General features: G+C 42.0%; 2 protein-coding genes across 2 annotated transcripts in view; one reads left to right on the plus strand and one right to left on the minus strand.

Moving 5' to 3' along the window:
• The window catches only part of PHACTR3 (phosphatase and actin regulator 3), a 110,291-nt gene extending 90,942 nt beyond the window's left edge, over positions 1–19,349 (plus strand). Inside the window, exons 10-14 of the mRNA XM_054218412.1 lie at positions 9,979–10,034; positions 14,248–14,309; positions 15,185–15,325; positions 17,072–17,148; positions 18,759–19,349. Of these exons, the coding sequence (XP_054074387.1) occupies positions 9,979–10,034; positions 14,248–14,309; positions 15,185–15,325; positions 17,072–17,148; positions 18,759–18,774 (352 nt within the window). The 3' untranslated portion in view covers positions 18,775–19,349. The remainder of the gene's footprint in view (positions 1–9,978; positions 10,035–14,247; positions 14,310–15,184; positions 15,326–17,071; positions 17,149–18,758) is intronic.
• Positions 19,350–20,949: 1,600 nt separating this feature from the next.
• Positions 20,950–26,285, minus strand: part of SYCP2 (synaptonemal complex protein 2) — a 30,921-nt gene continuing 25,585 nt past the window's right edge. The window contains exons 39-44 of the mRNA XM_054218786.1: positions 26,180–26,279; positions 25,365–25,423; positions 24,962–25,040; positions 24,467–24,523; positions 24,013–24,116; positions 20,950–20,998 (exon numbers count right to left, since the gene is read on the minus strand). Coding sequence (XP_054074761.1) covers positions 24,042–24,116; positions 24,467–24,523; positions 24,962–25,040; positions 25,365–25,423; positions 26,180–26,279 — 370 coding nt within the window. The 3' untranslated portion in view covers positions 20,950–20,998; positions 24,013–24,041. The remainder of the gene's footprint in view (positions 20,999–24,012; positions 24,117–24,466; positions 24,524–24,961; positions 25,041–25,364; positions 25,424–26,179; positions 26,280–26,285) is intronic.

Below are 26,285 nucleotides of genomic sequence, written 5' to 3' on the forward strand. Positions count from 1 at the left end.
AACTAAGGAGGGTCCCAAAAAGCTGGGGGAAGAGCACACAGAATATATGGATGCATTTTTAAATTCAAATCCTGTCTGCATTTTCATGTAGGTTAGTCTGTATGTAGTGCTCAGTGTCACGCTTTGTGGCATCAAGTGACAAGTCATACTCCTTACACAGCCCAACTTAAAACCAAAGAAAAACAGAATGACTAAAATACCATTTGTAGTGGGAAGTGAATAAATCCCTGGAGGGCCTGCAAGTCTGGTTTTCCAGACGAGACACTTAGCCACATTTTCCTATTCTGTTCAACGTGGATAACCATACAGACTAGTTTTGCAGAGCACTATGAGATCTGCTGGTGAAATAACTACAAAATAGATGATTATTCCTGTTGTGACCAGGGGACTCATGCTCCTACCAAGTGCTTAGGCCACATCTTCGAGTTGTCAATGGAATTTCTCACTTCATTCTTTGCATTGAAAATCAACAGATAATCTCAAGAGAAATTCTGAAAAAGGCAAAAGACTAAAACAAAACAAGCAGGGATGCAGTAAAGCAGCAGGATTCAGAGCATGCTGTGGGCAAAGGTTGCATGGCCAGTTTTGGTTACTGACAGCATGAGGGCAAGCTGTTGGTCTAGCTCTGCGCTGAAAAATGCTGGGCTAACAATAGTGTGCACAAGAGAAACAGAAAATAGTACAACAGATGGTGCTGTGCTATCTGAAGGCAGGGATATCCCATCCTTTTGGGGATGCTGTGTGGGTGAGTGACAGGAGAGAACTAGAAAGCACTCGCGTTGCCAGGGAGAGTGTTTCCAGAGAGATCCCTGCAGTTGGATAGCAGGTGAGCAGTCAGACATATGGTCCCAGCAGGGACTGTCTGTCCCAGAAGCATTTGCAACTTTAGGAATCACTATCATTTAGGTTTTTTCTGTAGGGATTACACAAAGCCAAGAGCACGCTGCATTTTCCTTGATTTACTTCAGTGATTAAGTAAGCTATCCCTTGGTGTAAAATCTGGCATTACAAGCGGCTGGGAAGCGCAGTGGCATGTCCTCTCCTGTTAGGGTTTGCAGCTGCTGGGTTAGTCGGCTCACACAATCCGATACCACCAGCTCTGGGTAAATCCTTGCTCTTGCTTTATGCAACACCTTGCAATGGCAAATATGCCTGCAGGTGTTTATTTGTCACTTCGCAGACTTTGCAGATTGCCAGAGGGTCCTTTATGTCCAAATACAGGTTACAGGGAACAGAGAAGTATATTCTCCAGAGCTCACATTGCATGGGGAAATTCCCAGCAGCTTGTATCCATGGCAAGAATGGCCATTCTCAAATCATTTTACATTAAATGAGGGGGCGGAGGAGAATTTACATAAAGTCAGCAGAGGCAGGCTGACAGGCTATGCATACCAATATTTCTTTGTCTGCTCTCTGCAAACCCAGCTGTGATTTCTTCCAGTGACCCAAATCCCACAGCTGTACAGTGCAGTGGCATCTGTTGACCGGGGAAACTGTTTATAGGTTAAGCGCACAGTTTTGCAGGATCTTAACACTAGCTGTGCAACAGTGAGCATCCCAGCTGAATTCAGGACATTCTGGCACACTTCCAGCCACATACAGTATCTCTGTTTCGTGGACTCTGAAATGTAGCTAGTGCTACAGTCCAAACTGACTTTCTGTCCTGCTGCCCCTGTTCCCTCTGACTGCGGTGGCTGCACTTGCGTTCCTGGCTGCCCAGGAGGCTGAGCCAGAGCCCATGGACACTTCACTTCTTACAGGGCTGACGGGTGGCTGGCAGCCCAGCCTCAGTCTCCCTGCACGAGCACTGTATTAGGCATCCTTTATACAGTGAAGTTAAAGCCTAATTTTTTTTTTTCTTTTTGTACATATCGTTACCCAGTGAGCGTCCAGGAGTATGCAACTGTTTCACCAGGAGATTTGGGAAGTCTCAGGAAAGGGGCAGTCCCCACCACTGGGCTAAGATTTGCTTCTCAGCTCCTAGTGATTGACTTGGTAGACTCCCTACTGTTGCTCAAGCAGTCACTATCAGAGTTGATTTTTAGCATCACTTCAGCAGTGGCAGATGTCCTTATTTAAAATAATATAATGGCAATACATACATAATGGGATAGAACTAAAACCCTGGGATTTATATGATTTCTTTTGTTTGCATGTCCTGAAGCATCAAACCCATGATGTTCTCAATTTGCCCAAATCTAAGCTATGTAACAGTGCTTTTTCCCACCGCCTCCCCTGTGGGAACACAGGGCTCCAGGGTTTTACTCCTGCTTCATAGAAAAAGAAAAAAAAAAGAGAGAGAGAGAAAGAGAAAAATCTATTGCTTTGCAATGAAACATTATTCACCACTTTCAGTGACCTGTACAGCATGACCCAGATCATAACCAGTGTGTGCTTTCAGTTGGGAGACCCTTCAACATACATTTTAATACATAGCCTTGAGCCCTCCTCAGCCTTCAGCAGAGGAGTTGCACTGGGAGCCTGCACCATTCGCTCTGTTGTTTGAAGAGCATGTTCTTTCAGCAGGTTTTCTTGCTGAGCTATTTTTAGCTGGAACGTATTTCCCTAACCAGTTCTTCGCCCAGCTGCAAGGCAGAGCAGAAGAGCAAGTGGCAGTGCTGCTCACGCTGACATTGCTACCAAAGAAACACTCAAACTGCAGACTCAGAGCATGTCTTTGGCTGAAAAATCAGTTGTACTTTTGTCACCCTCATGACTACATATTGTGTTTCTATTACAAACAGGACAGATCCACTGTCTAGCAGCTCTGTTAAACCAGAGTGGGGGAGCAGATGGGAGAAGAGAAAGCTCCTGTTCTGAAATAAGCAGCTATAAGATTTATATCCTAGTGTAGGCACTTGTGTATTAACTAATAGCTCAAATGAAAATAAAAACCTTTACGTTATCTCAGTCCTGGAAGGTGCCACAACATCATCCCAGAGTCCTCACCTACATGTTGAGAGAGGTATGAAAGCAAAAGTGGTGGAGGATGCTCAGCATCTTCACTGAGCTTTGCAGCAGGCCTTTGAACTGAGAGCCAGGCTCTGCTCTCCAGCTGCGTCTGGCCTTTCTTCCTCACACATTGAGAAAACTAAGAAACCAAAGGTCAAATGCAGCAGGGCTTTCATAGGTGGTGAAAACAGTGATTACCGTAAAGGCTTCTCCATCTGAATCCTCTCCCATAATTAGATACTGGCTCTGTTGGTGTATTTCAGCCCACACAGTGCTTATCACTAAGTAACACTATGCAATAGCAAACCTGTCACAAGGATGTAGGTCGCTCAGGGACAGTGGGTTATGATACAGGGGTCACGCTGGGCAAGTACATAGTTTTTATTCCAACTGAAATCTGAACTCCTTATTGCAGGGCTTATATCACAGAAATTATAATGATGAACAACCGTAACTGCCTGGGAGATGAATGACAACATAATTAACTGAACTCTTGCTGATTTGCAGCCTTGAAAATCCAGACAGAACTGAAGGCCAAACAAACAAACAAGATGTGTAATTAAGGCAACATATATGGCCTCTGCATTTATCCAGTATGTTCTATTGGACACCCAAAGGCAATTTTCTTATTTGAATGCAAAAACTAGTTTAAAAGGAACATGGACACAAATATTGGGCAATTTTAAAGAAGTAAAGTTTTTGCATGCAACTCGCAGAATCTGCCATACCAGCTCACCCTTTTCATACTGCTCTTTAGCCTCCTACCAGCAGAGAATGGAGCAACTACTCTTATCCTGTTATGGGAAATGCTGGCACATCACTCAGCTACCACTTTTTACATGCTCCAGAGTTACCTTGGGGTAAAACCAAGATTGTATCTCAGTGTCTGCCTTCTAATTTTGTACAGACTGTAAAAGGCAAGTCCCTCCTACCGAGGATTTACTACTACCCATAATTGTACATTGCAAGCAGTACCACACTGCCACGGTGCAGCGTGTGGGTGACTCAAAGCCCTGGCACACATCCTCTTCACGGCTACTTATGGGAAGGATGAAAATAAATTTCTTGTTGAATTGAACATGATGTTCTGGTAATAGAGGTGCCAATTTAAGAGGCAGAGCCTTTGTTTCCTGATGGGCAGCAGACACAAGCTGCTTTATGAGAAGCGAGCACAGGGCACTCCCGTTCCTCCCCACTTTGCCTCTATCTGCAGAACTGCCCGCCACAAGAGACAATCAATGCAACTGCTGCTGGCTACAGCTCACTTACTGAAGGCTGGATTGATTGCTCACTTGTCAGACCAGAGTCCACAGGCACACGCACGTGTCCATGCCTACCTGCTCTACCCCTCCCTTTGTAGATTATCAGAATCACATGGATCTAACTAAGAGCAGAAACAGGATTCCAAAGTATGTCTTTTGACTTCAACTACAAATCTGAAAGAAATCCAGTTTTATGACAATCATACATACAGACACGGTGCAACAGACTCTATGCAAAAATATATTTTGGAAACAACACATTTTGGGGACAGATCAGAAACCCCAACATGAGCTTTTTTTGCACTGGATTCTGCTGAACACTTGCTAGGGTCTGCCAGGCAGGTGAGCCTGCACACTAGTAAGAGGAGCTGGAAAGGAAGGACTGTCTCAGGTGTGGGGAGTCACCATAGCCCCGTACACATACAGGCAGGCTGTACCCCTTCCAAATTAGTCTCTCATCAGCTATTCTGTGCCCATACCTGCAAGCCCCCAGCCTGCTGTGGCTTTGCTGAGGTGCAATTCCCACAACAGACAAAGCAGACACTGCTAAGGTTAACTATGAGGACAGAGAGCTTTGCAGCATCTCCTGCTTTAGGACATATTGATGCATTGCCTATCTGACAGCAGACCCTGGGATCTCAGTGACACACAAATCCTCAGACTGCTGAGGATTCAGAGTCACCTGTAACAGTCCAATACCATCAGCTTTGGTGTAATGCTGGTCCCAATACATTAATTCCCTTGAATGTGAAGGGACAATCTGACTGTGTGAATAAACATTGATCTATTGATCAGTCACAGGCACATGTGAGAGTCATCGGGCTCATGAACATGTGACCTTGCCCCAGAAGGGACGAGCAATTAGTGCTCTTCCCCTTGAAGCTGACTCCAGCATCTGCACTTGTGCTTGTGTTGAACATGTTAGTTAGCAGGACCTCAAACTGGACTCTCGTGGTGGAGGGCTACAGCCCACTCCACCAGACCAGCCAACAGGGACTTGCCCACCCATCGGGCCGGTAGGGGCCATACTCATTATCTCCCTGGGCAGCCTGTTTTGCTACAGTTATACACCGCACATGTACGTCAAGGGAAACAGCCAGACACACCTAGATTTATGGCCCCTCTCAGAGCCAGCATGGAGCACTTATGAAGGTCCCAGCATTCCCATGCACACATTGCATGGAGAAAACAAATACCCCGAGGCCACGTGCGGGCTCTCAGCACCCGCGGTACTCTGAGACCAAGAGTGCACATGGCTGGACCTGCAGGGTGTTCTCGGGGCGAACCACAGGTGGCTGAGCTCACCTGCAGTGACCTGCTCCTCTCACCCTCAGCAGTAACACTGCAGAGGACATGGCAGCAGGCAAAGTCTTTGCTTCTGAGAGATGGCAATATGTAAATTTATCCAGTTATCTTTCTAAACCCAAATTACTAGAGAAAACATTCTAAAGATAATCTGAAAATACGCCACTAAACACCCCCCAAATGTCAAACAGCTGAAGAACGCCTGCTGCTTGAAGGTTTATGCTCACTTTGCACAGAACAACAATAACACAAAAACTTTGTTATTTGTACAAACTTAAGAACTAGCTGTCTGTGCAGTGTTGTGTGTCCCTTCCCCCTCCCCCCCAGCTTACGGCGACTGCTTTGTCATTATGAGAAAATATTCAGATTTTGGTCTCTATCCAGACTTGGAGCATCACTGACACATGTACAGCAAACTCTGTCTGAACTGTACCCAGACATCATTTACAGGGGAGTGACATCGGTGACTCTGGTTCTGCTCGGTTTCCCCGAGGCAGCTGCAGTTGCCTCGACTGAGGCGCTGCGGGTTCAGCTCTGCTTTCTTCTGCTCTTGGCATCCCTCGGTTTAAGCTAATGGGGAAGCAAATTCTGGGAGCAGATACTCTGAACATGAGACTGTGGCAATATCAGTGACAATGCACACATGTACACCGTGGGGGATCTGGACAGAGATAGGACTTGCCTGCAAGTTACTTCAGGGTTTTCAAGAAAGTTTCAAGACCTTTCCAAAGCCAGCTGGCCCTGCAGAGGTGCTCAGAGGGAGCACTCCTGCCTCAGCAGGCAGTGCAAAAATACACAAACCTAGATTTTAATATCGCCCAAAACCACAACAGCATTAATTGGATGCTTTCTCAAAAGCAATAAATAGCTATCTAAATTTAAATCAACTGAAAAGAAACAATTACTGCAATACAACGGCAGTGGTGTGCTGCATTAGTACTCCCCGTGGAGCTTACAGTCACCTCACTGAGGTAAGTCCTCTGTGGGGCCCAGCCCCCAGCTGGAAAAAACAACAGAAACAAAAAGCACAGGACTCACATGTCCACATCCACGTTGCAGCGGCGCTGGAGTCTCATGCCCACCTCAAACCTTCAAACGGCTCCTGCAAGCAGAGCTGCAGAGCAGCATGGCTCCCCGCTGGGCGCAGGCTGGGCCCAGGCGGAGCCCTGCAGCCGCCCACACTCAGGTGCAAGAACTTTGCTGAACCCACAGGACGCGAGCCAGGACTCGGCTCTGCTTCAGAGTGGCCTGTGGCTCTGAAATACAAAATCCTCTCTGTGCAAAGCTTGCAGAGACCATCCACAGTCCACTGAGGGCTCAGTTTTTAGCCTTTGCCAGGGCTTCTATATGGCAGGTGCCTGCTTCATCCTCTGGGATCACACACCAGCTCCCCGCTGCAACGCAATCTGCTGACAGTCGTTATTCCGATGGAATTTGTGTCCTTTGAACAGGAGATTTGAGCATCCCCTCCCTAGAGCCTTAGTCTCTCAGTGCCCGCTTCCTGGCCTCCCCGACAGCGCTGTGAGGAGAGCTGGCCGCCATTTCCCCTGGCCCGGCCTCCCTGAGCTGCGGCAGTGTTTCCAAGGCCATGGCGCTGCCTCTCCACACAGGGGACATTTTCTGGTTCTGTCAGCAGCAGGATTTCATGTTTTAACAGCTTCAGAGAAAAATACAAAATAAATATGCGAAGTAGAGCGCTTGTTGCTCGGGAGAGCATGTGGAGCCCTATGGTGCCCAGGGAACAGCTCGCCCAAGCAGAGGCACAAACTCATCTGAAAGTTTCTTACTTAAAAGCCGCCTTCAGGAGGGAGCGCGTTTCTGACAGAGGTAACCCACAGCCTCCTGCGCTGGGCTGAGCCACTGGCCTGGCCGGAGCCCTCGGAAACGCCTCTGCCCTGATCTTACCCCAAGCCTGGCTGCAGGCGAGTCCTGAGGGAAGTCAACAGCATCAAGGGGGGCTGTGTGTCCTCTTCTGAGGAAACGATGTGCAGCTGCGGCCACTTAGACCCTTCTCCCCCCTGCCACAGCAGCTGAGTGGCTCGGGCAGGACGGGCTCTGCTCGCACGGCAACTAGTTTCTTGTTATGGCGGCAGATGCGCTGTGGCAGCAGGCTCGCTCCTCTCTGGGCCTGGGAAAGCGCCTCCTGCAGAAGATGCCTCTTGCGCCCCGATGCACTGCGGGCAGCCCAGCACTCGCTGCTGCTTCCCCTCTGCACAGCCAGCGGCCCTTGGTGGGGGCATGGGAGCCCGTCACCTCCACCAGCTTGCCCGGAGCCCAGCCGCCATGTGGCACAGCTCTCGCAGCGGGGAAAGCTAACTGTTAGAACGTTATTTTGAAGAAAAGCCCACTTGTAGTTTCATGGCCATGACAAAATGCTTGGAAGTGTGGCCCACATCTCTGAAAAACGCGGGGGGGCGGGGAATGCAATGCCCTCTTGTGCGTATGTGTGCCTGTGGGCGCCTGCACCTTTTCCTTCTGTTGTCGGCAAAGCCGAGGGTGGGCACACAAATACGTTGTTGTCGCTGGGCACCCACCATGTAGTTATCAAAACCAAAAGGGAAACAGCGTTTTAATTAATCAACCGTCATAGATATTGCAACTATATATTAAAAAAAATATAGAGCATCATTCATCTACATATGCATTCTCACACTGCTTTAATCATTTCTGTTAGGCTTTTAATCCCCCAGTTTAAAAGGGGCCTCTGAAATCTAATGTACTGATTCTGGGAGAATCTATAAATCTCGCGTGGAAGGGCTGTAATTAAGAATGGCTTGAGAGAGGCATGTGAGCAGCAGGTTGGGTGGACCTTTCATTTGCAGATAAGCTCTCCAAGTCAGTCATTCTTCCCTGATTTATATTATAAAATGCACATTAATCTCTTTCAAACAAAACCTAACCAAAGTTGTACAATTTCTGAGACATACAGGGAAATGAGGGAGGAGACTAAGGGTAACAGGAATTAAAAATACATGTTTAAAGTCTTTAGTAGGGCATTTCAGCACCATTCCTGTTTCAGTATTCGACCTCCTACTCCAAGAAGAAATCCAGAGGCCGGGAGAAAAACCTGAGGTGACACGAAGTGTTAGGCAGGAAGAAGGAGAGTCAGGCTATAGGTGTGTCTAAGCTCAAGAGCTCGTCATCTAAGTTTTCTGTTGGTGTGAACCTGGTATAGTACTTGTGATGCCTTCCCGTTGCCAAAGATAAGAGCTTTCCCAGTGATCTCAGGGAAATGCATTAAAAAAGAAGAAGGAGATTCATTCATATTTTGTGCTGTTGGTCTCGTAACATATGAATACAGAGCTGATTTTTAAAGTATATTTGGTAAGCTTAAAAACCAAGGAGAAATTAGAATCAGGTGCTTTTACCAGTTCTTTTACAATCTGTTAAAGCTTACTTCATTTTTTCATCTATTTGACAAAATGTAGATCTTGTTATAGCATCACTTTATAATCATTCCTTTATTTCCTATACACAGTAGAGGGCTAACTAGTGCAGCAGTGGTTTGCGGTGTGGTCCCTGCTTGGAGTATTTCTTTGTCTCTGTAACTTCATCTCTGGCTTGGCAACATCTGCTGGAGAGGAGACGATGAGAATCCTTAAGGCTGCCAGAACGCAGGCCAGAAAGCGTCGTAAACTCCTTCCGATCTGCTTGCTGGATTATTACTTGAGAGCTAGCAAATGCAGCGCGTGTGTGTGTCTGCCGAGGGGGGCGTTCAGTTACCTGAGATTCTCTGCAGATATGAGCAGCGTCTCGTGGGGAAGCCTCATTTAGTATGCAGAATAAAATCGCTATGGCACTGATCATATGATTTGAAGACTCAATCCTGAAGCAGCACTCCTGAAAAGGGGAGGTGAAACTGCCTGAGACACTCCGTTCCGACAGCGTGAGGCTGTGAGCAGCACACGAATTTTATTCAGCAGGCAGGAGGAGAGCTGCTGGATTGGTCTGTCAGATGTGTAGTCAGGAAACCACGGGAAAGCTTTATTTCTGGCAAGTCTGCATTTTGTCAGGATGCACCACTGGTGTTACTAGGAAAAAGGAAGCCCGCTGCTACGTGAGATTAAAAGGTAGAGGCAGTGGTAGCTACAGAAGATCCCTGTGAAACGCATTTGATAACCACCTTAAATACCCCCTCCAGAGTGACTTTAGCTGTGGGAGAGCACTGCTTCCAAGTGACTGTCTGGCAAGTGTGGTGAAAAGGATGCACGTTCCGAGGAAGCGCTTCGCTGACAGAGCAAACTAGAGGAGAACTTCTGCCTGCATTGCTGACATTTGGGAACAATAATACAAGAAAGCATTCTGGTGCCAGGATTCTTGTATTTTTTTTTAATTCCTGAGTCCTGGAGAGGGATTTTGTAGCACCTCCCTGAGGAAAACACCAACCAGAACTCAGAATACTGCAGACTTTCCAAAGAACAGGCATGGTACAAAATGTGATTTTGGTGTTTTTCCGCAGGCGACTCAGCCAAAGACCTGCTGTTGAGGAGCTAGAAAGAAGAAATATACTTAAACGTGAGTATTTTTTTCCTGAAGTATTTTATGTGTGTTTGTTGAAACAAGTGATTGCTTTTCTAGAACATATTATTTTTAAATAGACAAATTCATCCACTGGGATTATTTTCTGTACCTAAAACTTTTAATTTTTCACGTCCTGGGTTTCAAATCCTGCAGGAATCAGAATTTACACTTTGATAAAGACATGCAATTTAATAGAGAAAACAATGACCTGTTCAAATTTAGGCTTTCAAATAATTTTCATTCTGATTACACTATTCGAGATGTCTAAGTAGGGACTACGATCTTAGTGTCACACAGTGCAATGGGAATTGGACTGGCGGCTTTCAAGATGTGGTCTGTCATGGCAAACCGTACACTGGATGCCACCGAGGCTGAAGTGGGATGGAGAGAGCATCCTCGCAGAGCCGTGATTCTCCTCGCAAGTGCATTAGTTCATCTCATTAGAGACCTTCCCAAAGAGACGTCAAAGAAAGATCATTCCGAGATATCAGAGTTAGTAGAGGGACAGTCCCGGGCCTGTTACAGATGCTGCCACAGGGGAATGTTCTCAACATCTCTCAAATAAACACAAGGCATAAACTTCCGACTCTTTTCCTAAAGATTGGTGTTCTGAGCTGGGGATCAAACAAGGGCTGAACATAATCCCTTTCCTTACAAGTGCTGGGAATCCTCGAAGTCAGGGGAAGGCGAGAGAGAGCTTTGAAATTGTGTCCGTGAGGAGTCTCGGGCGGAGAGAGGGGGAGGCCGTCTGCTTGAAGGGAAAGCGTGTTGCTTCTCTTCTTTACGTGGGCTAGTTAGTGCTGACAGACACAAACCGGAACGATGTGAACAATAGTTTGTTTCTCATTAAACAAGCATAAAACATAAAGCCGCATAAGTTCATGTCACACAAGCAATGCTGCCTATGCTATTTAATTCATATTTAATTATTAATGTGATTGTAATTCACTAGGGAAAAACTCATCTACATTTTGTTACCTAAAATTAATGTCTTGGAACTTTCTTGGTAGTTCATAGAAAAAGCCTTATGCCATTGCCATAGAAGTTATTGGGGATTTTATTTCAGTTTTACACAAAGGAATTCCATAGTCACATTTCTCGGTATTTCCAGTCCTGTTCCAATGCATACATCACACCTGGCAAAATGAGATGTATCTAACACGTGCACGGCTAAGTGAGAAACAGGATACATTCTTTGCAAATGCGAATGGATGAACGCGGCCTAACCTCACCTGCCGTCTCCCACAAGAGACAAGAAAAAGCATTAACCCAAGATGCTGAAATTTGCCAGATTTTCAAGAGTCAGAACCTAAGATCTCTGAAAATCTGTCCCTTTGCGTTTTTTTTCCTGGCTAAGGAAGAGCTGATCTCTACTGAAAAAATCTGCTCCTTTATGTTTACTTTCTGAAGTGTGCTGGTTACATCCTTAATCTGGATTAAACTGACCAGCTGTAATAATAAAAAAGTTTGAATACATTCATATAATGAGCTTAGAGAGAGATAAAGCAGAAAGAAGATAAAGCAGAATTAAAGATATTTCCTGAATGCAGCTAAACATACTGGTCTAGATTCATATCTCATTTAAAGAGCTCCCAGCACGGAGCAAATGTATTGACTTCAGACCGGTTGCTCGGGCTTCAGACAGGGTCAGCCCCGAACTGCTTCTATTTTATTCACCTCCTCCATTACAGAAAGAGCAGGGTCTCTTGTAGAGCTAAGTCATCACTTAGCTGGGGCTGCTCTAATCTTAAAAGGCTGCACTGATGCAACAACTCTAGTCTCAGTTTTGAGTGAATTTGGAAATTAGTAAAGTCTCCTTTTATTAATAGGGGTGTTGACATTCTTGTTAGGGACATTAAAAGCACCTGGATTGGGTCTGACAGGCAAAGCTGAAGCAGTATCAACGCCCTTCGGTGAAATCTCTACAACCTCCTCCAGGTTGTAAGGGTTTGTACAGGTGTGTCCTAAGTTTCCGAACATCTTTGTTAGGAAATTCATAATACATACTGCTAATGGAAGCAGTGCTACCCCCAGAGCTGTTCTAAGGACAAATAATTCACGTTTGTATAACTCCGTCAAAATGAGAAGCATATTGCAAGTGCCTAAGTGCAACTACTATGTTATTTTAAAACAAATCTTAGTAAGATTAAAGTAAGTGACTTCTTACCTCCCTTAGGGAGGTGTTGCTGAGATAAAAGTAACACTTACAAAGCAAACTTGAAGCCAACTCTTTCTTACGATTTTGTTGATCTTCTAAGTCCTTTGCAAAGACTGATGGTTCACCTCAAAGGCTGAAAGGCAAATGAACGGCCATCCCGCCCGCGGAGCTCACGGGCGTGCTTCCCTGCGCCACAGAAAGCTGACGTTCCCATTCAAGTGGCAGCATCTCTTCAGTCCCACTCTACAATCCCCGGTTCATTCTTAAAACCAGGAATTGGGTTAGTGTCCGGCGCAGCTCCGAGCTCCCTGAATAACCCAGAGCGCAGCCAAGGGATCGGCAGCGATGACTGGGAGGACCCCACACGCCACCTCCTGAGGGGAGCGTCTCCCCTCAGATTTACAAAACCAGCCCTCAGAGCTGAATGGATCCCAGTGCGGGCAGAGCGATGCGACGGGAAAACCTCTCGGGTTTGTCTCTGGAATAACGCTTCGTGGTGTCATGCCCTTGCTAGCATGTCCTGTCACATCCTGGTTTATTGTTTTCTAAAAGAACCACTTCTTGTATTTCTTGAAGCTGGGAATCAGCAGTGAACCCGAGTGACTGTCTTGCGGAAATGGGTCACTGTACATGTTTGGTATATTTGGAAAAGCATTTTCTGATCAGAAATGCCTATTTGTGGCTTTTCTTTAGGAATTCTCTCAGCGCTATGTCCCAGAAAATTCTCTTCTTTTAATAAAAATATAGGAATATCTGCTCTAAAAGGGGTGAATTAAAATCAAATGAAGCACATTAGTAACTTCTTGCAGGCATCTCTGCATCTTGGAATACGGTTTTTAAAGTCTGTTCTCTTTTTAAATATTCCAGACTTAAATAGCTGCTCATCCCTGACACAGCACTAATTTTAGCTCTCCTGTTCTCTTTTAAATTTGTGTGCCTTGACACCGAATTGTAATAGAGCACATTATAGCATTTTAGATTCACTTGATTTGCATTTTTACTACAGCCAGTTGTGGCTATGCCCTACTATGTTATTTTAAATAGATAGTTATGACTGCATTTCAGTGTAATCCAATGAGCATGAAAATAAGGGAGAAGAATACTTCATTACTAAAAATATCATTTCAGAAACTCATCCGCAGTGCTAGAGTTTTTCCAAGGCACACTAAAAATCACGTGTGTGCTTTAACACTGGAAATAGCTAATGCAAGTGGTGTAAGAAACTTCCCAGTAGTACCTAGAGAATCCCAGAACGGTTAAACATTTTTGTCTAGGTCTTCAGCTTTTTCAGGTCATAGGCTCACGCCTTAATTTAGTAACAGACAGCACTAGAAATAGAAACGCCATTAACTTGTTTCCCAAGGCAAAGGATCTATTTCACCCAGCGTTACAGCACTCTCGGCTATTTTTAGAGCCAGCGTGTAGGAGTTATCACGGCTTGAATGTTAATAGGCACAACACAAAAGCAAGCTGGCTTAGGTTAGAACGCAACGCTACACAAGAAACCTGCGAGGATAAAGAGGTTCCAATGTCAGTCCCATGTCCTGAATAGCAGAGAAAAAAAGCTTGCAAGTCAAAGATAAGTATTGTGGCAGCGTGACCATCTCAAGGGGTAGCCTGAGAATAAGGTCACGCAGGAAAGAACAGAGTTTCCCTGGAGCTGCTGCAATAAGTCTGTTCAGCATCTACAGCGATGAATGGCTCCAGCAACGGGGAGAATAAAAAATGATGATTAACTGTAGAAGATTTTGATTTTCCTTCTAAAGTTTACACAGTTAGGGAACTGGTGTGGCTGCTGTTGTTTTATTAAATCTCCCTGGAACTGGAGTTTAGAGCCCAGGGAAAGCCGACCCTGGCACCAGTTCACTGTCCTTGCGGAGACGTAACTGTGTGTGCTCCTGGAGAGAGAGAGATGGACGCAACTAACGGAACAGACAGCTAAGAGCCAGCTACCGGGCTTCCCGTACTCCCATTTTTATTGCCTGGAACTTTGGAAACTACCATTCCTCCTCATGAGGAAAGTCATCTTTTTTTTTATATTCTCCGCAGAACGAAATGATCAAACAGAACAGGAAGAAAGAAGGGAAATCAAACAGAGACTGACAAGAAAGGTAAAATCTTGCAATACCTTCTATTTGTTTCTAGAAATTTAGCAAAGCTCATATAACATCAACAGTCACAGAGGTCGTTACTACACAAAACCTCCCGTAACATACATCCTCCTCAGCAGTGGCTGAGATAGTGGTATCTAACACTATGAATTATAAAAATACCTACCTCATCTCAGCTACATGAGACTTCGGAGCATATTTACGTATACACCTTAAATCAGAAAATGGCATTTGCTTGCACCGTGCCTGTTTTGCAGCTGCATTGCTAGAAAAGCACTACTTCATTCTTTGTAGCAATCAGCAGCCATGCTGACTCCCGCTGGGCGCCAGGTGGGCTCCCACAATGAATTTCTCTTTGCATTTAAGGCATTCTCAGAATCAGAACTACATCTTGTTATTGTTCTGTTCCTAGGAATCCCTCCTGGAATTACAAGCCTAATATGCCGATAACTTGTTAAAGCCAAATTGAAATTCTTATGGTGGGTCCGGTCCTGAAAGCCTTACCCAGACAGCGCGCCACTGAGTTCAGTAGAAGAGCCCTACAGCATATGATATTATACAGGGATCCTAATAAACCCGTTATGATTCCGTTACCTATTGTAAATGCATTTTATCAATATCCAGGTTAAACTATTTTCCCCTTTCTCCCATTATAAAGACACTGTGCTGTAGCCCACAACTCCATTTAAGCCATTATTACTCTCCTGAGAATCCTCTGAAGGACTGAGTATTTCCCTGGAATTTCCAAGGGTTTGGGTTTCTTTCCATATACATAAAAGCACACCAAGCTAAGCTGGGAAGCAGAAAATGTTGCACATTTTATTGGTATGTTTGTTATTAACATGGGTTTTATTTTACAAAACTATTTAATACAGCTTAACCAGAGACCTACAGTTGATGAACTGAGAGACAGAAAAATCCTGATTCGCTTCAGTGATTATGTGGAAGTGGCGAAAGCCCAGGACTACGACCGGCGAGCAGATAAACCGTGGACGAGACTATCGGCAGCAGATAAGGTACTGACATAACTAAAATGACGTATTACTGCTTTCTACTTGCTTTGTCCATAATGATACATCAGATTCTGCGAAGACATTTAACCTCTGGGACATTAATCTCTGTAAATGTTACCATTGGTTTTTATGCTGAAACCATGCTGACCAACGCACAGTGTCATAAAAGATGCTATTTATAAACATGCCTATTTAGTACTGTAAAGGCTTCTACCCAGCACATCACCTGATAGACGGGGGAAAAAAAAAAAGGTAGCTGCAGTCTTTCCTAATGCTTTAAAACATTTCCAGCCAATGCAGTTTTAACATTTATCCTCAGACTGGAAGTTTTGTCGCAGATGCACAAATACGTTCACTGTTTCTGAACATGAAATCATTCCTTTCCTGCTTCCTGTGAATGCTCACGGAGTCACTTGATCCCACATTTTCACAAGCACAAACACACACTCGGGTTTTTTCCATCACATACGTGCCACCTAGCTGATTTACACCCTACTTTAACCTTTGCATTTAGCTGCTTGAGCACCTAAAGGAAATAGCTCAGCGTGATTCCCGATAGACGCGCAGGCGAGTAAGCCCTGGAGCTGCGGGGCTGCAGCAGGCGGAAGGGACGGGGATGCCGAGGCACCCGCTGGGTAGAACGGCCAACACAGGACGGTTTCCTGCGGCTCTGCTCCGAGCTGGGCAGGCCAAACGCTTCCTTCTCCACTCCAGTGTCTCCCCAGTAATAAGTACAATAAATGGGTTTAGAGGAGTCATGGAAAAGGCACAATGTATCCTACTACAGTAGCGCTCTCTCCTGAGCTCACTAACGTGCTGAATAAGCTATTACATATTAATCAATGGAATAATCATTTTACATACTCGGTATGTATTAAAATCAGGCTTTTCCTAGTTTTACTGTTTTTATATTTTAAACTAGGCAGGTTTATAAGCAAGAAAGCGCCAGAGTTCGACTGTAGCTACTGGTGGCATACGCCAGGAATCCAGGGTCAGGAGTTCGACCACTGCATTAGTGACTGAGAAACTTCTCTTTCAGAGTAGACAAATACATTGTTTCTCCTCATTTTTCTTTTAATAAGCCAAATGTCTGATCTAAAACATGAACATGGCTATAAGCCTCATCCTTTTAGGTAGCTAAACCACAAAGCACCAAATATATAAGAATCTGTGAAAGCACCAGTATGTTCCAGTTCACTCACATTTGCCATTTAAACAAAAGAATGCTCTCACTTCTAGCGTCTTGAATTTCATTATATTAAGTACCAAAAGAGAACATTTTTCTCCACTTCTGACTGTGCAATGCTATGGATAGAGGTGAGAACACAGTCTGGACTGGTATTTGCAAGTTGTGATAAGGCAAACAGTCTGGTTTTTATTAAAATATGACATCCATTGAAATTCCATAAAAGTCACTTGAGCAGCTGATCAGCTTCTCAGCAACTTCTAATCTTTGCTAAGTTTTAACTGGGATCTTACTGAATGGGAGGCAGTAAGCACCATGGTTTTATGCTCCTGTCAGCATTGCTTCTAGACAGAAGTGATGCCGTCAGCAATCAGTAACAAATGACATGACCAATCCATATAACTGAAATATTCGGCATCTCTAGGGGCACAGTACGCTTTGCTATGCCCAATACCTGTTATTCCTACTTTAGAAAACTCCTGTTCAGCTCTAAAAGTCTGGTATTTTACAATGCTTCAAAATACAAAATTATTTATTAACCTTCTTCTATTTTCAATTCCTAGGCAGCAATTCGGAAAGAGCTAAATGAATACAAGAGTAATGAAATGGAGGTACACGCGTCAAGCAAACATTTGACAAGGTCAGTTTTCCAGCTCTTTCTTTCCATTGCCCGCTAAAACCAGCCTGCTTGAGTCCTGAATCTGTAGATTTTGCTCTTACATGCTGAATGCGGGAGAATACACAAAGGAAGCTTTATTTTAAAAGAAAATGGAAGTACTTCTCTTCCTGTTCAGAACCTGGCTTTTTTTTTTTTTCCTTGTGCTTTGATTAGCATGTACAGAGAAGCCCCCAGACCTTCTCCAGAACATCACTCAGCTTGCCTTCCTTGCACCAAAACCGCAAAAGCTTTGACAAAGGATTAAATGTCGTGGCTGGGCCAGCGTGAGTCTGGCCAGTCCAGCGCTTGCTTCATGGGCCAGCACTGATGAGAGGGACCATGGTTAAACATGCATGAAAACATTCATTTCCCTTTTCTAAGTGGGAAAAAACGTGAGCGAGGCTGATCCCACAGCCGTTGTTACTTGCAAAAAGACTTTGTTAGTTAGTGAAAAACTGAAACAGCAATCAGTTCTTTCCTACAATTGCCATTCTCTCTCTTGAGCAAGCCCAACGGCTCTTAAAACACGCTCCTGAGAGGTGTTTGGGAGCGTGGTGTACTCTTGCCATGCCTGGGAGCACTCAGCTGTGCTCACTGCTAAAAGAAATGCTAAAGGAAGGAAGGTGGCTGCAGCCTCGCATTCTGGAACACTCACTTCAGCAGCACCCACATTTCCCTGCTTATTGCTGAACTCTGAATTCCGGCTTAACCAAGCTTCAGCTGGTCAATGAAAAGATGGTCTGGACAAATACACTTGAGTTGTAAATGCAATGTACATTGATCTAAATGCTATATTTATATAATTCTAGACTGCTCATACAATTGTTAGGGTCCCTTTTAATGTTACAGGACTCAGACTCAATGTTTATGGCGAGACATCACTGTGTTGATAGAATGAAAGAGAGGAAAAAAAAATGGGATGGCTGCAGTTTAAGTCTGAAAGTGAGATATACCGTCTCTAATTGAAGCTACCTGGGGAGTTTAAGTAGATTTTAATGATATATTTTGAAATTTGTTCAGGATATTAGGAGTAAACAGGCTTACAATTTACATTTAGTGCTAAGGCATTACAAATGACCGGGACGTTAATTATATCTCCCAGCCAAAAGAACAAGCCTACGGAGCAAAAGTATGGTTATTCCAGACAGACTCTAAGACTATTGTACATTAAACCAACAATATGTCCTCCTATTTTCCAAAGCATCAGCTCAACATTGCTTAACTCCTACAAAACAAGATCACTGCACAATAAAGAATACTTCCTCCAATGAGACTGTGGCTTAAGAAAGAAACAAAATCAACCCCACGGCTACTATTTGCACTTGCACTCCCAAATACCTGTACACTGCTTAGACTGGGCCCTGCGGACTGTGACTGCACTACGGTCACGGCATACGTGTGGAAACGTGGGTGAAAATTGAGACTTAGTTACTAATGTTCTTCACTACTGTTACTGTACCTTTAAACAGAATGAATGGGTTTTTTTCAAAATAAGATTTTTTTTTTATTAATCTAGCAAAGAATTTTTAAAAATTCTATGTATTTTTTCAAAATTTCAAAGTGGTTTGAAAAACGTCTCTTATTTCTCCTAGATTTCACAGGCCATAGAAATTTTCTTCTGAGAAGAATCTGTCTTTACTTTTTGATACTGCTGCTGAACACACATCAGGGAATATATGAGTCTTTCCCTCAAGTTCAGTCCAGGATACCTTGATGTTTATGTGAAAGAAGGACTCCGCAGACGAAGTCTCTGAGCACTTACGGACAGAGAGACACCAGAGATGTACTTCGCTCTGAAGTCAGAAGAGCGACGGCCTGTGGAGTGGGACGATCTGCTGAAAAAGACTGAAGTAGAGCTACTTGAAAGAACCTACTACTCTCCTTTAACACTTGTTTTAAACTGTTTTGCAGTCTGTCCTGGAAAAGGAGATGTTGTGCATGTACAGGCTTTACCATTCCAAGGCCTCTGACATAAACGGACATGACACACTGTCATTCGGTATTATGTTGACAAGACATTTGGAACTTACCACAATTAGTTTGTAAAACACTTAAGTTCATGTTCTAAAAACTAATTTAATGTATTATAATTTCATTCTTTTTTATATAATGTCTAACAGAATCACAGCTGCAAGCATTTTTGATTCCTGTTACTTTTGTTCTTTAATTAAATGACTACTTATTGCAGGAAATGAACACGTTTCCCAAAGCTCTTTCTTCCCCAGGGACAGTTGGGAAGGGAAGAGATGACAATTATTATGCCCCAGCTCATATCGCTTCTTTATCAACACAAGAGTCTTCAAAAGGATGATCTTAAGTAAGGTTTTCCATCTTGTGGAATAGCGATGTTTTGGACCTGATCCTAACCAGCATAACATGATTGTCATTCTACACTAGTTGAGGTTCTGGCTCTCTAAAGAATTACAATTAAGTTCACTGTTACTCTCATTCAAAAATTACTAAGTTGGACAACGATATATAAAAATGTAACAATGTACTTTGATGTTTAGCAAACAAATGATTTTAATGCTTTCTTGACAGTAAAAGGAAAAAAGTTACTAAATGCTAATAACAAAACAAATAGAACTGGTTGAGAAAAATGTAAAGCCAGACATTCTAGTAATGCTCGACATCTAGAAGCACCTGGGAATTCTACTCAAAATACTACTAAAAGGAAAAAACTCAAAAAAACCCTCCCACACTGCTGCCGGAAAGCATGCCCAACAAGACAGCAACAAAATAACACATACACTCAGAAGGCACGCATTTCTCTGCCAGAGTCTAAAATGCTATCCTTTTAGGAAGTTGTTTGATGTTAAAAGTTTGAAAAAGGCTCTCTGGATCGCGTAGCTTTGCTGAGATGATCTCCATGAAACATGAAAAGAAGAAAGAAAATAAGGTATGTAAAATTGTTTGTATAGAATACTACTACATTGCTGCAAGATGGTGAAGAGAATCAATGCAAACAGTGGATGGACAACTTTCAGTTCTCTTCTGCTGCTCAGTGTGGGGATGAAATAACACAAATACAGTGCTATTCTTTAGATAAACTACCATTTTAAAGTGGAAGGTAAGAACATCCAGCACAACAATTAAAATATATGTCAGTAAGGGCAATGCTAGAAGAAATCGATGAATCATGGGAGACGCGGTGCCCAGGACCAGCAAAGCTTGCCAGCTTCGGTGTAGCTAGCTGTAATTTGGTACGACTTTTTAATGTTTGACTCAAGTGACTACCAGTTGAAGACCTGAATTACCCAATTACTTGATCCAAAGATTATTTTTTTTTCCTATTTATTGCAATTTTGTAACTTGCTGGCTTTTCACAGAAATAAGTAACATTATAACTAGCCTTTTAACATACTGTTAATGATATTTATCAATCATTTTATTATTAACTAAATACTATTAATTCTAAACAACAATATAATGACAGTCCAAGGTGTAATATACCAAAAGGGTAAACAGAAAGGAGAGCAAAGTTTCTTCAGCAGAACCACCGCTTTCAGTTTCAGAACAGTAGATGACCCACTATTGATTACAAACTTGGCAATAATCCATGAAAGTAACACTCCTATTTAGCAGTGACGCATATTTTCACTGGTAATAAAAATATTGTATAAAACATATTAAAATGATGTTGAAAATAATAAGATGAGAAGTATCTTAAGGGTAACTTAGATCATTTTTTAAAATTTCAAACAATGCCTATGAGCTGTATTACTAACATGACTTCACCATCTTGTAGTTACGCAGCGATACGCTTCGCTTCTTCCCCATGTTCTCAGCTGTCCTTCCACCACAAGCATCCCGGCCTGTTTTCTGCTTTGGTCTGGCAAGAGACAGAAAGTTGTGACCACTTCAAAGCCACCAGCGGCCTGTGTCAGCTCACTGCCATCAGCGCGCTGTGGGCAAGTCCAGCAAGTCCTGTGGAGGCTGCCCGCGCCGGGCCGTGCAGCGTGCTCGGGTACTGCTGGAACATGGGCATGTTTAGTGCAGGGACCTGTTCTCCTTGTGCTGCTTCTTCCCAATGGAAAAAAGAAACAGGCCTGCAGTGCACAATTCCTATCGCTTCATTTAGGTGTCTGCTGCGGATGGCCCCTGGGGTTTCCCATCCACAAACCGAAAAAGAAAAAAAAAGAATCTCCCTATGCTGAACTTTGCCTTTGTGAGTCCTCCCTTGTGATATGCTTCACACTTGTACATTTGTTAAATTTGACTGTACCTGCTCAAAGTTTTTAGAAGTTAATGGGTTGGGGTAAGAACTGATAGGTGAACAGTTGAATTTTATACTTCTGTTTTATCATGAGTCCTCACTAAAACTAGCAGTTATTATTTTTCCAATATGCAATTCACTGTAAGTGAAGAATTTGGGCCTTGCAGTGCACTTTTTAAAACCTTGTGCAGTTAAGAGAAAAATACTGCTTCATGTACAGGTAAAATTCAATTAGACCAGCGGAAAAAAAAAAAGTTTAGCATCTCATGAGGTCCATCTAGTGGAGATGACAGTGAACACGGGCTCAAAAAAAAACCCAAACAAAAATCAGAGGCTCAGAAAAATTAGAAAAGCATTAAGTGCACTTATGTAGACGGGATAAGTGGACCAGATTATTTACTGGCAATTTCAATATACTAGTTGAGAGAACACAGCCTTGTGTTTTTAAAATTAGTTCATAAGAAATAATTTCATTTACAACTATTTCTGTTTAGAATAAGCCATTTCCCATCAATGAAGTTTAAGAACAGCAATTACTCTGCATTCTACTCCCAGTGCACCCTGGATAGAAATCTCACATCCATTTCTCATCCAAGAAGTTGTTTTTTAAAGCTGCTATTTTCAATAAGGATAAGGCAGTCTTTTTCATAAAGTTATACATTAATTTGGGTTGGTAAGAACCAAGGCCCTTTCCCAAGGTCACTGGGTCCCTCCCCCTGCTCCGAGTGAGGGAACCTTTGAAATTAGAGTAGGTGGCTCAGCAAGCGCTGAGTCCGGGCTACAGTCTGAGCATGGTCTTTTCTTGTCTTAATTTAAAGGCAGTATTAATATAAAGATAGAGAAGCAATTTAGAATCAATAGATTTTCCCATTTTCTTTTAGGACATCTGTCAAAGCGTTTTCTACCTTAACTTTACCTTAGAATTCAATTTTAAATCATGCCATTTTTCTCTCTGAAAATAAACTTTAGGAAACAGTTACTCTCAGAAATAATGAAGGGTAAATCAAAGACATGAAGCACCTGTAGGACAGAGAGATTGCAGGGGCAAGTCAACAAAGGGTTAACAAAAGGAGACTGGTTTAGTATCACCAAAGATGCAGACAGTGATGAAGTTCAGCAGGGAACTTCTACTGGATAAATATTCTTAAAAAATGATAGGTAGGTTTGAAGGAAGTCAAATCAACGTGAGACCTAAGTAACAGCCAACAACTTAAAATGATGAAAGCCAGTCTACTAGATTAAAAAAAATATTAGACAACAATAATAGCAATATAGCATAATCGCTGCATTCAGAATTAGCTGGAATGAAAATAAGAATTTGAGAGATATTGACAGTGGTTTCAGTAACATATGAGAAAAAATAGAATAAAGAATACTACTGTAAGCAAAAGTCGCTGTGTTGATAAAAGTAGCATTAGGAATGTAGAAAGGAAACTGAGGAAAAACAGAAGAGTTCAGAGGGTAAGGGGTTAACAGAGAAATGACAGAGAAGTGTGTGTGACGTTAAAGACAGCCAAATGACAAAATAAGAGGGGTGTTCACCTGGAGCCTGTCCCACGGCAGGTAATGTAGACAAGCTCCAAGACACACACGTTCTATGAGATACTCTCTACACCCGTTACTGCTGGGTCAGCTGCAAGATTTTAATCCCCATTTTTTAAGAGAACGTAAATGAAAAATACTAAAAATCTGAAACCGAAAAGTTTACAGTATACACACGCGGGATTGCAAGTTAAAAAAGATTAAAAGATTGTAAGGAACTATAAAATGCAAGGTACCTTTTTGTTTAATTTGAAAGCAAGTGAAGAGCAACATTAGCTTAGAAGTTGCAAATCGTAAATATTCAGAAGAAACCTTCTAGTTGATACATGGTAACAAAGCAGAAGCATAAACGATGACTCACTGGTCATTTTCTTAGGAAAACTTTTTGAATTTAAGTCTATGGAATAGATTTCATTACTATGTAGGATATATTTCTGACCTACAGAGAGCAGACCCTCTTAGACCTGTTGTCTTACGCAAAATACTTGCGCAGCAACAAGTTTTATTTGACTGACATGCAAATGTGTATTATTGATTTAAAGTGAAATCGTAATGACATCATTTTGTAAAAAAAAAAAAAACCAAAATCAACAGACAATATATATTTTTCTTGAAATATTTAATACAACTATTTGCAACGTAGTTCAACCACAAATGTTTAGAGTTTTGTTTGCTCTTAAAAACTCCTATTGAAGTCTAACGCCACAGACAAATAGGACTGAGATCAAAATAGGCAATTTGATCCCTAAATTTCTGACAGTACTCTGGATCAGACAAAAGGGGTATTCTGTACATACAGATCCAAAACATTGATTCAAAGTGAAATTCGAAGTAATTTATCTGAATGTCAGTAAAATAACCTACAAAAATTGTTAAAGATTTCTCAAAACCAGCATGTGCTAAAAATAAAAATTACACATTGCATTTTAGCAGATTCAGTAAAACAACTGCAAATCTCACAGATTAAAGAAGTCTTCTCCACAAAGATTTTAATATTATTAAGGAAAATATGCTTTCATTACAATAGTTTCCTTTAGTGTAAAACAAAGTTGTCAAATTTTACATTATAAAAGAATGTTTATATTCACCTTGAATTTCAGGAAGGTATTTGAAAATTTTACTTCAGAATTCTATCTTCTCCTTGAAACAGTGTCTGCAATCCTCTGCGAACATTACACAGTTCCTCTTCTTGCTGTGCAGAAAGCATTACATTGATCACATACTTTAAATAAAATCTTCCTTTCTTTTTTTTAAGTATCATAATTCTGATACGTAGTATACGCTGCTTTTAACATATCAAACACGATACTTTTCTTTTCCATGTCAACATTCAACATATTAAGACATAGAGCTAAAAGAGTATATCCACATCTACCTGCTGCTTTTAATACCCAGATAAAGTATAACATGTCAGGAATACTTGGATTCTGACTCATTTTTATTTTTGATAGAGGACCAGAAATTACAATTTTTAGTAATTTAGTGTTCAAACAGCTATACTTAAACAATAAATATAAATGAGGACAAGATAACTTCATTTACCATTTCTTTAAGAAGTTTCTCTTGGAGTCCTTTTATGTCTTCTTTCATCAGATGCATCTATAAGGAAATATCGAATGCATCTTCTCTGCTTACAGTTGGTAACCCATTTTCAAGACAATTACATCCCTAAATGATCTACAACTGAGAGACGCTGATGCACATGCATCCACCTGCCTAAGGAAAGGGACGCGGCTTTTAAGTTTGTTCTTTCTTGGGTGATTAACACTGGTGAACAAAGCCACGGAATACAGAATAAGTCTTGCATCCGTTTTCCAAATAATTGCACACACCTTCTAATGAGTGAAATCTCAGCCTAAAACACTCAATATTGTTACATTAACAGATATTTTATGACAATGAAAAACTACAAAAATACTTAATTGGCATTAATACAATGCTGAGGAAAAAGACTTTCTTTGGAAAAAGTCAATGCTTCTATCTGTTGGTAAAATTGAAGAATTATTAAAACAAGAAAGAAACAGAAGTTCCCCATACCTCTGAAGTAAAAATATGTTCTTCATAGTCAACAGTATGGTAGATGTTCTTTTCAAATGAAGATTTAAGAATCTGAATTCTGAAGAAATAAAAGGCAGTTCTAACAGCTTTGCTACATATGAACTTTCAACACATATTTATGAATGCATCCCATTATTTGTAGTTTATTTGTACTTAAAAGCACGGATAAATATTACCATCATCGTTACTACTGGAATAGTCCCTAAGGTATGTGGAGAAATTCAGATGGAGAATAATTACATTTTCAATCTCATTTTCCCATCTCATCTATATCACTATTTTATGGATGAGAGAAATTGCAGAGGGAATAGTAGCTGGCCTAATTTATACCTCAAATGAACAGAGCACAAGTCTCATCCTGGGATTAAGGAAGCCTACTAACCTCTGCTGTTCATTTTTCATGTATGTACTAAAAGTATGCGTATGTTTTTTCCAAAAGGTCTGGAAAGAAAAATATTAATAGATCATCAATAGGAACTCATATTTTCTGAACTGACTAATATCTAATATGAACAAAATAACACACAACCACTGACTCAGCACACAATGGGTGGGAGTTACAGTCACCACAGGTGCTTGGAAAAAAAAAGAAACGCTTAGCTGGCAAGATGAGGCACTTCAGGAGTTCTTTTTTCATGGAACCAGTTTCACCAAAAATATGTTCTGCATAACAGTTTCAAAACAATGAAAAAGAATATGCACAGCATTTTAACCAGACTTCCCATACAATTTAAGCCATGCCTTCAGAGTAAAAGAAAAAAAAGAAAGTTTAAGTCTTGTGTTTACATGAGTATTTGTATATTGATTTTTACATTACAGCAAGTAGCAGACCCATAATGTCAACTGGCTTGTCGTAGAACACAGAGCAAATCAGGTTCAACGGTCTACGAGCTGTTCCTGAGAGCCAGGCCGGCTGGATGAAAGGCTCATGAAGCGGGGTAAACAGCCCGTTAAAAGCAGTAGTAGTAGTTTAGTCGAGGAAGAAAAACATATAGTGTTGATCTAGAAATTCTAAGACCACAGCATTAGGCAATCCCAACACCTCAAATTCATTATTTGAAATATGACCCAACGTCAAGCACAATGATAAAGGCTTTTTAAAACAGAATTAATGATCTAAAGTTAAAGTGGTATCAGTAATCTATGGGTTCCATAAGAACTTGTTTTTCTCCATGATCAAGCAATTAAAATACAAACCGAGAATTCTTTTTCCAAGTTTTTCAGGGACTGAGAATCTTTTTCAAAATTCTCAAGTTCCTCAAGGAGAGCAAAATGAAATTTGTCCAGCTGCCTGATCCTACCA

The sequence above is a fragment of the Rissa tridactyla genome, chromosome 12, assembly GCF_028500815.1.
Source record: "Rissa tridactyla isolate bRisTri1 chromosome 12, bRisTri1.patW.cur.20221130, whole genome shotgun sequence".
Taxonomy (NCBI): Eukaryota; Metazoa; Chordata; class Aves; order Charadriiformes; family Laridae; genus Rissa; species Rissa tridactyla.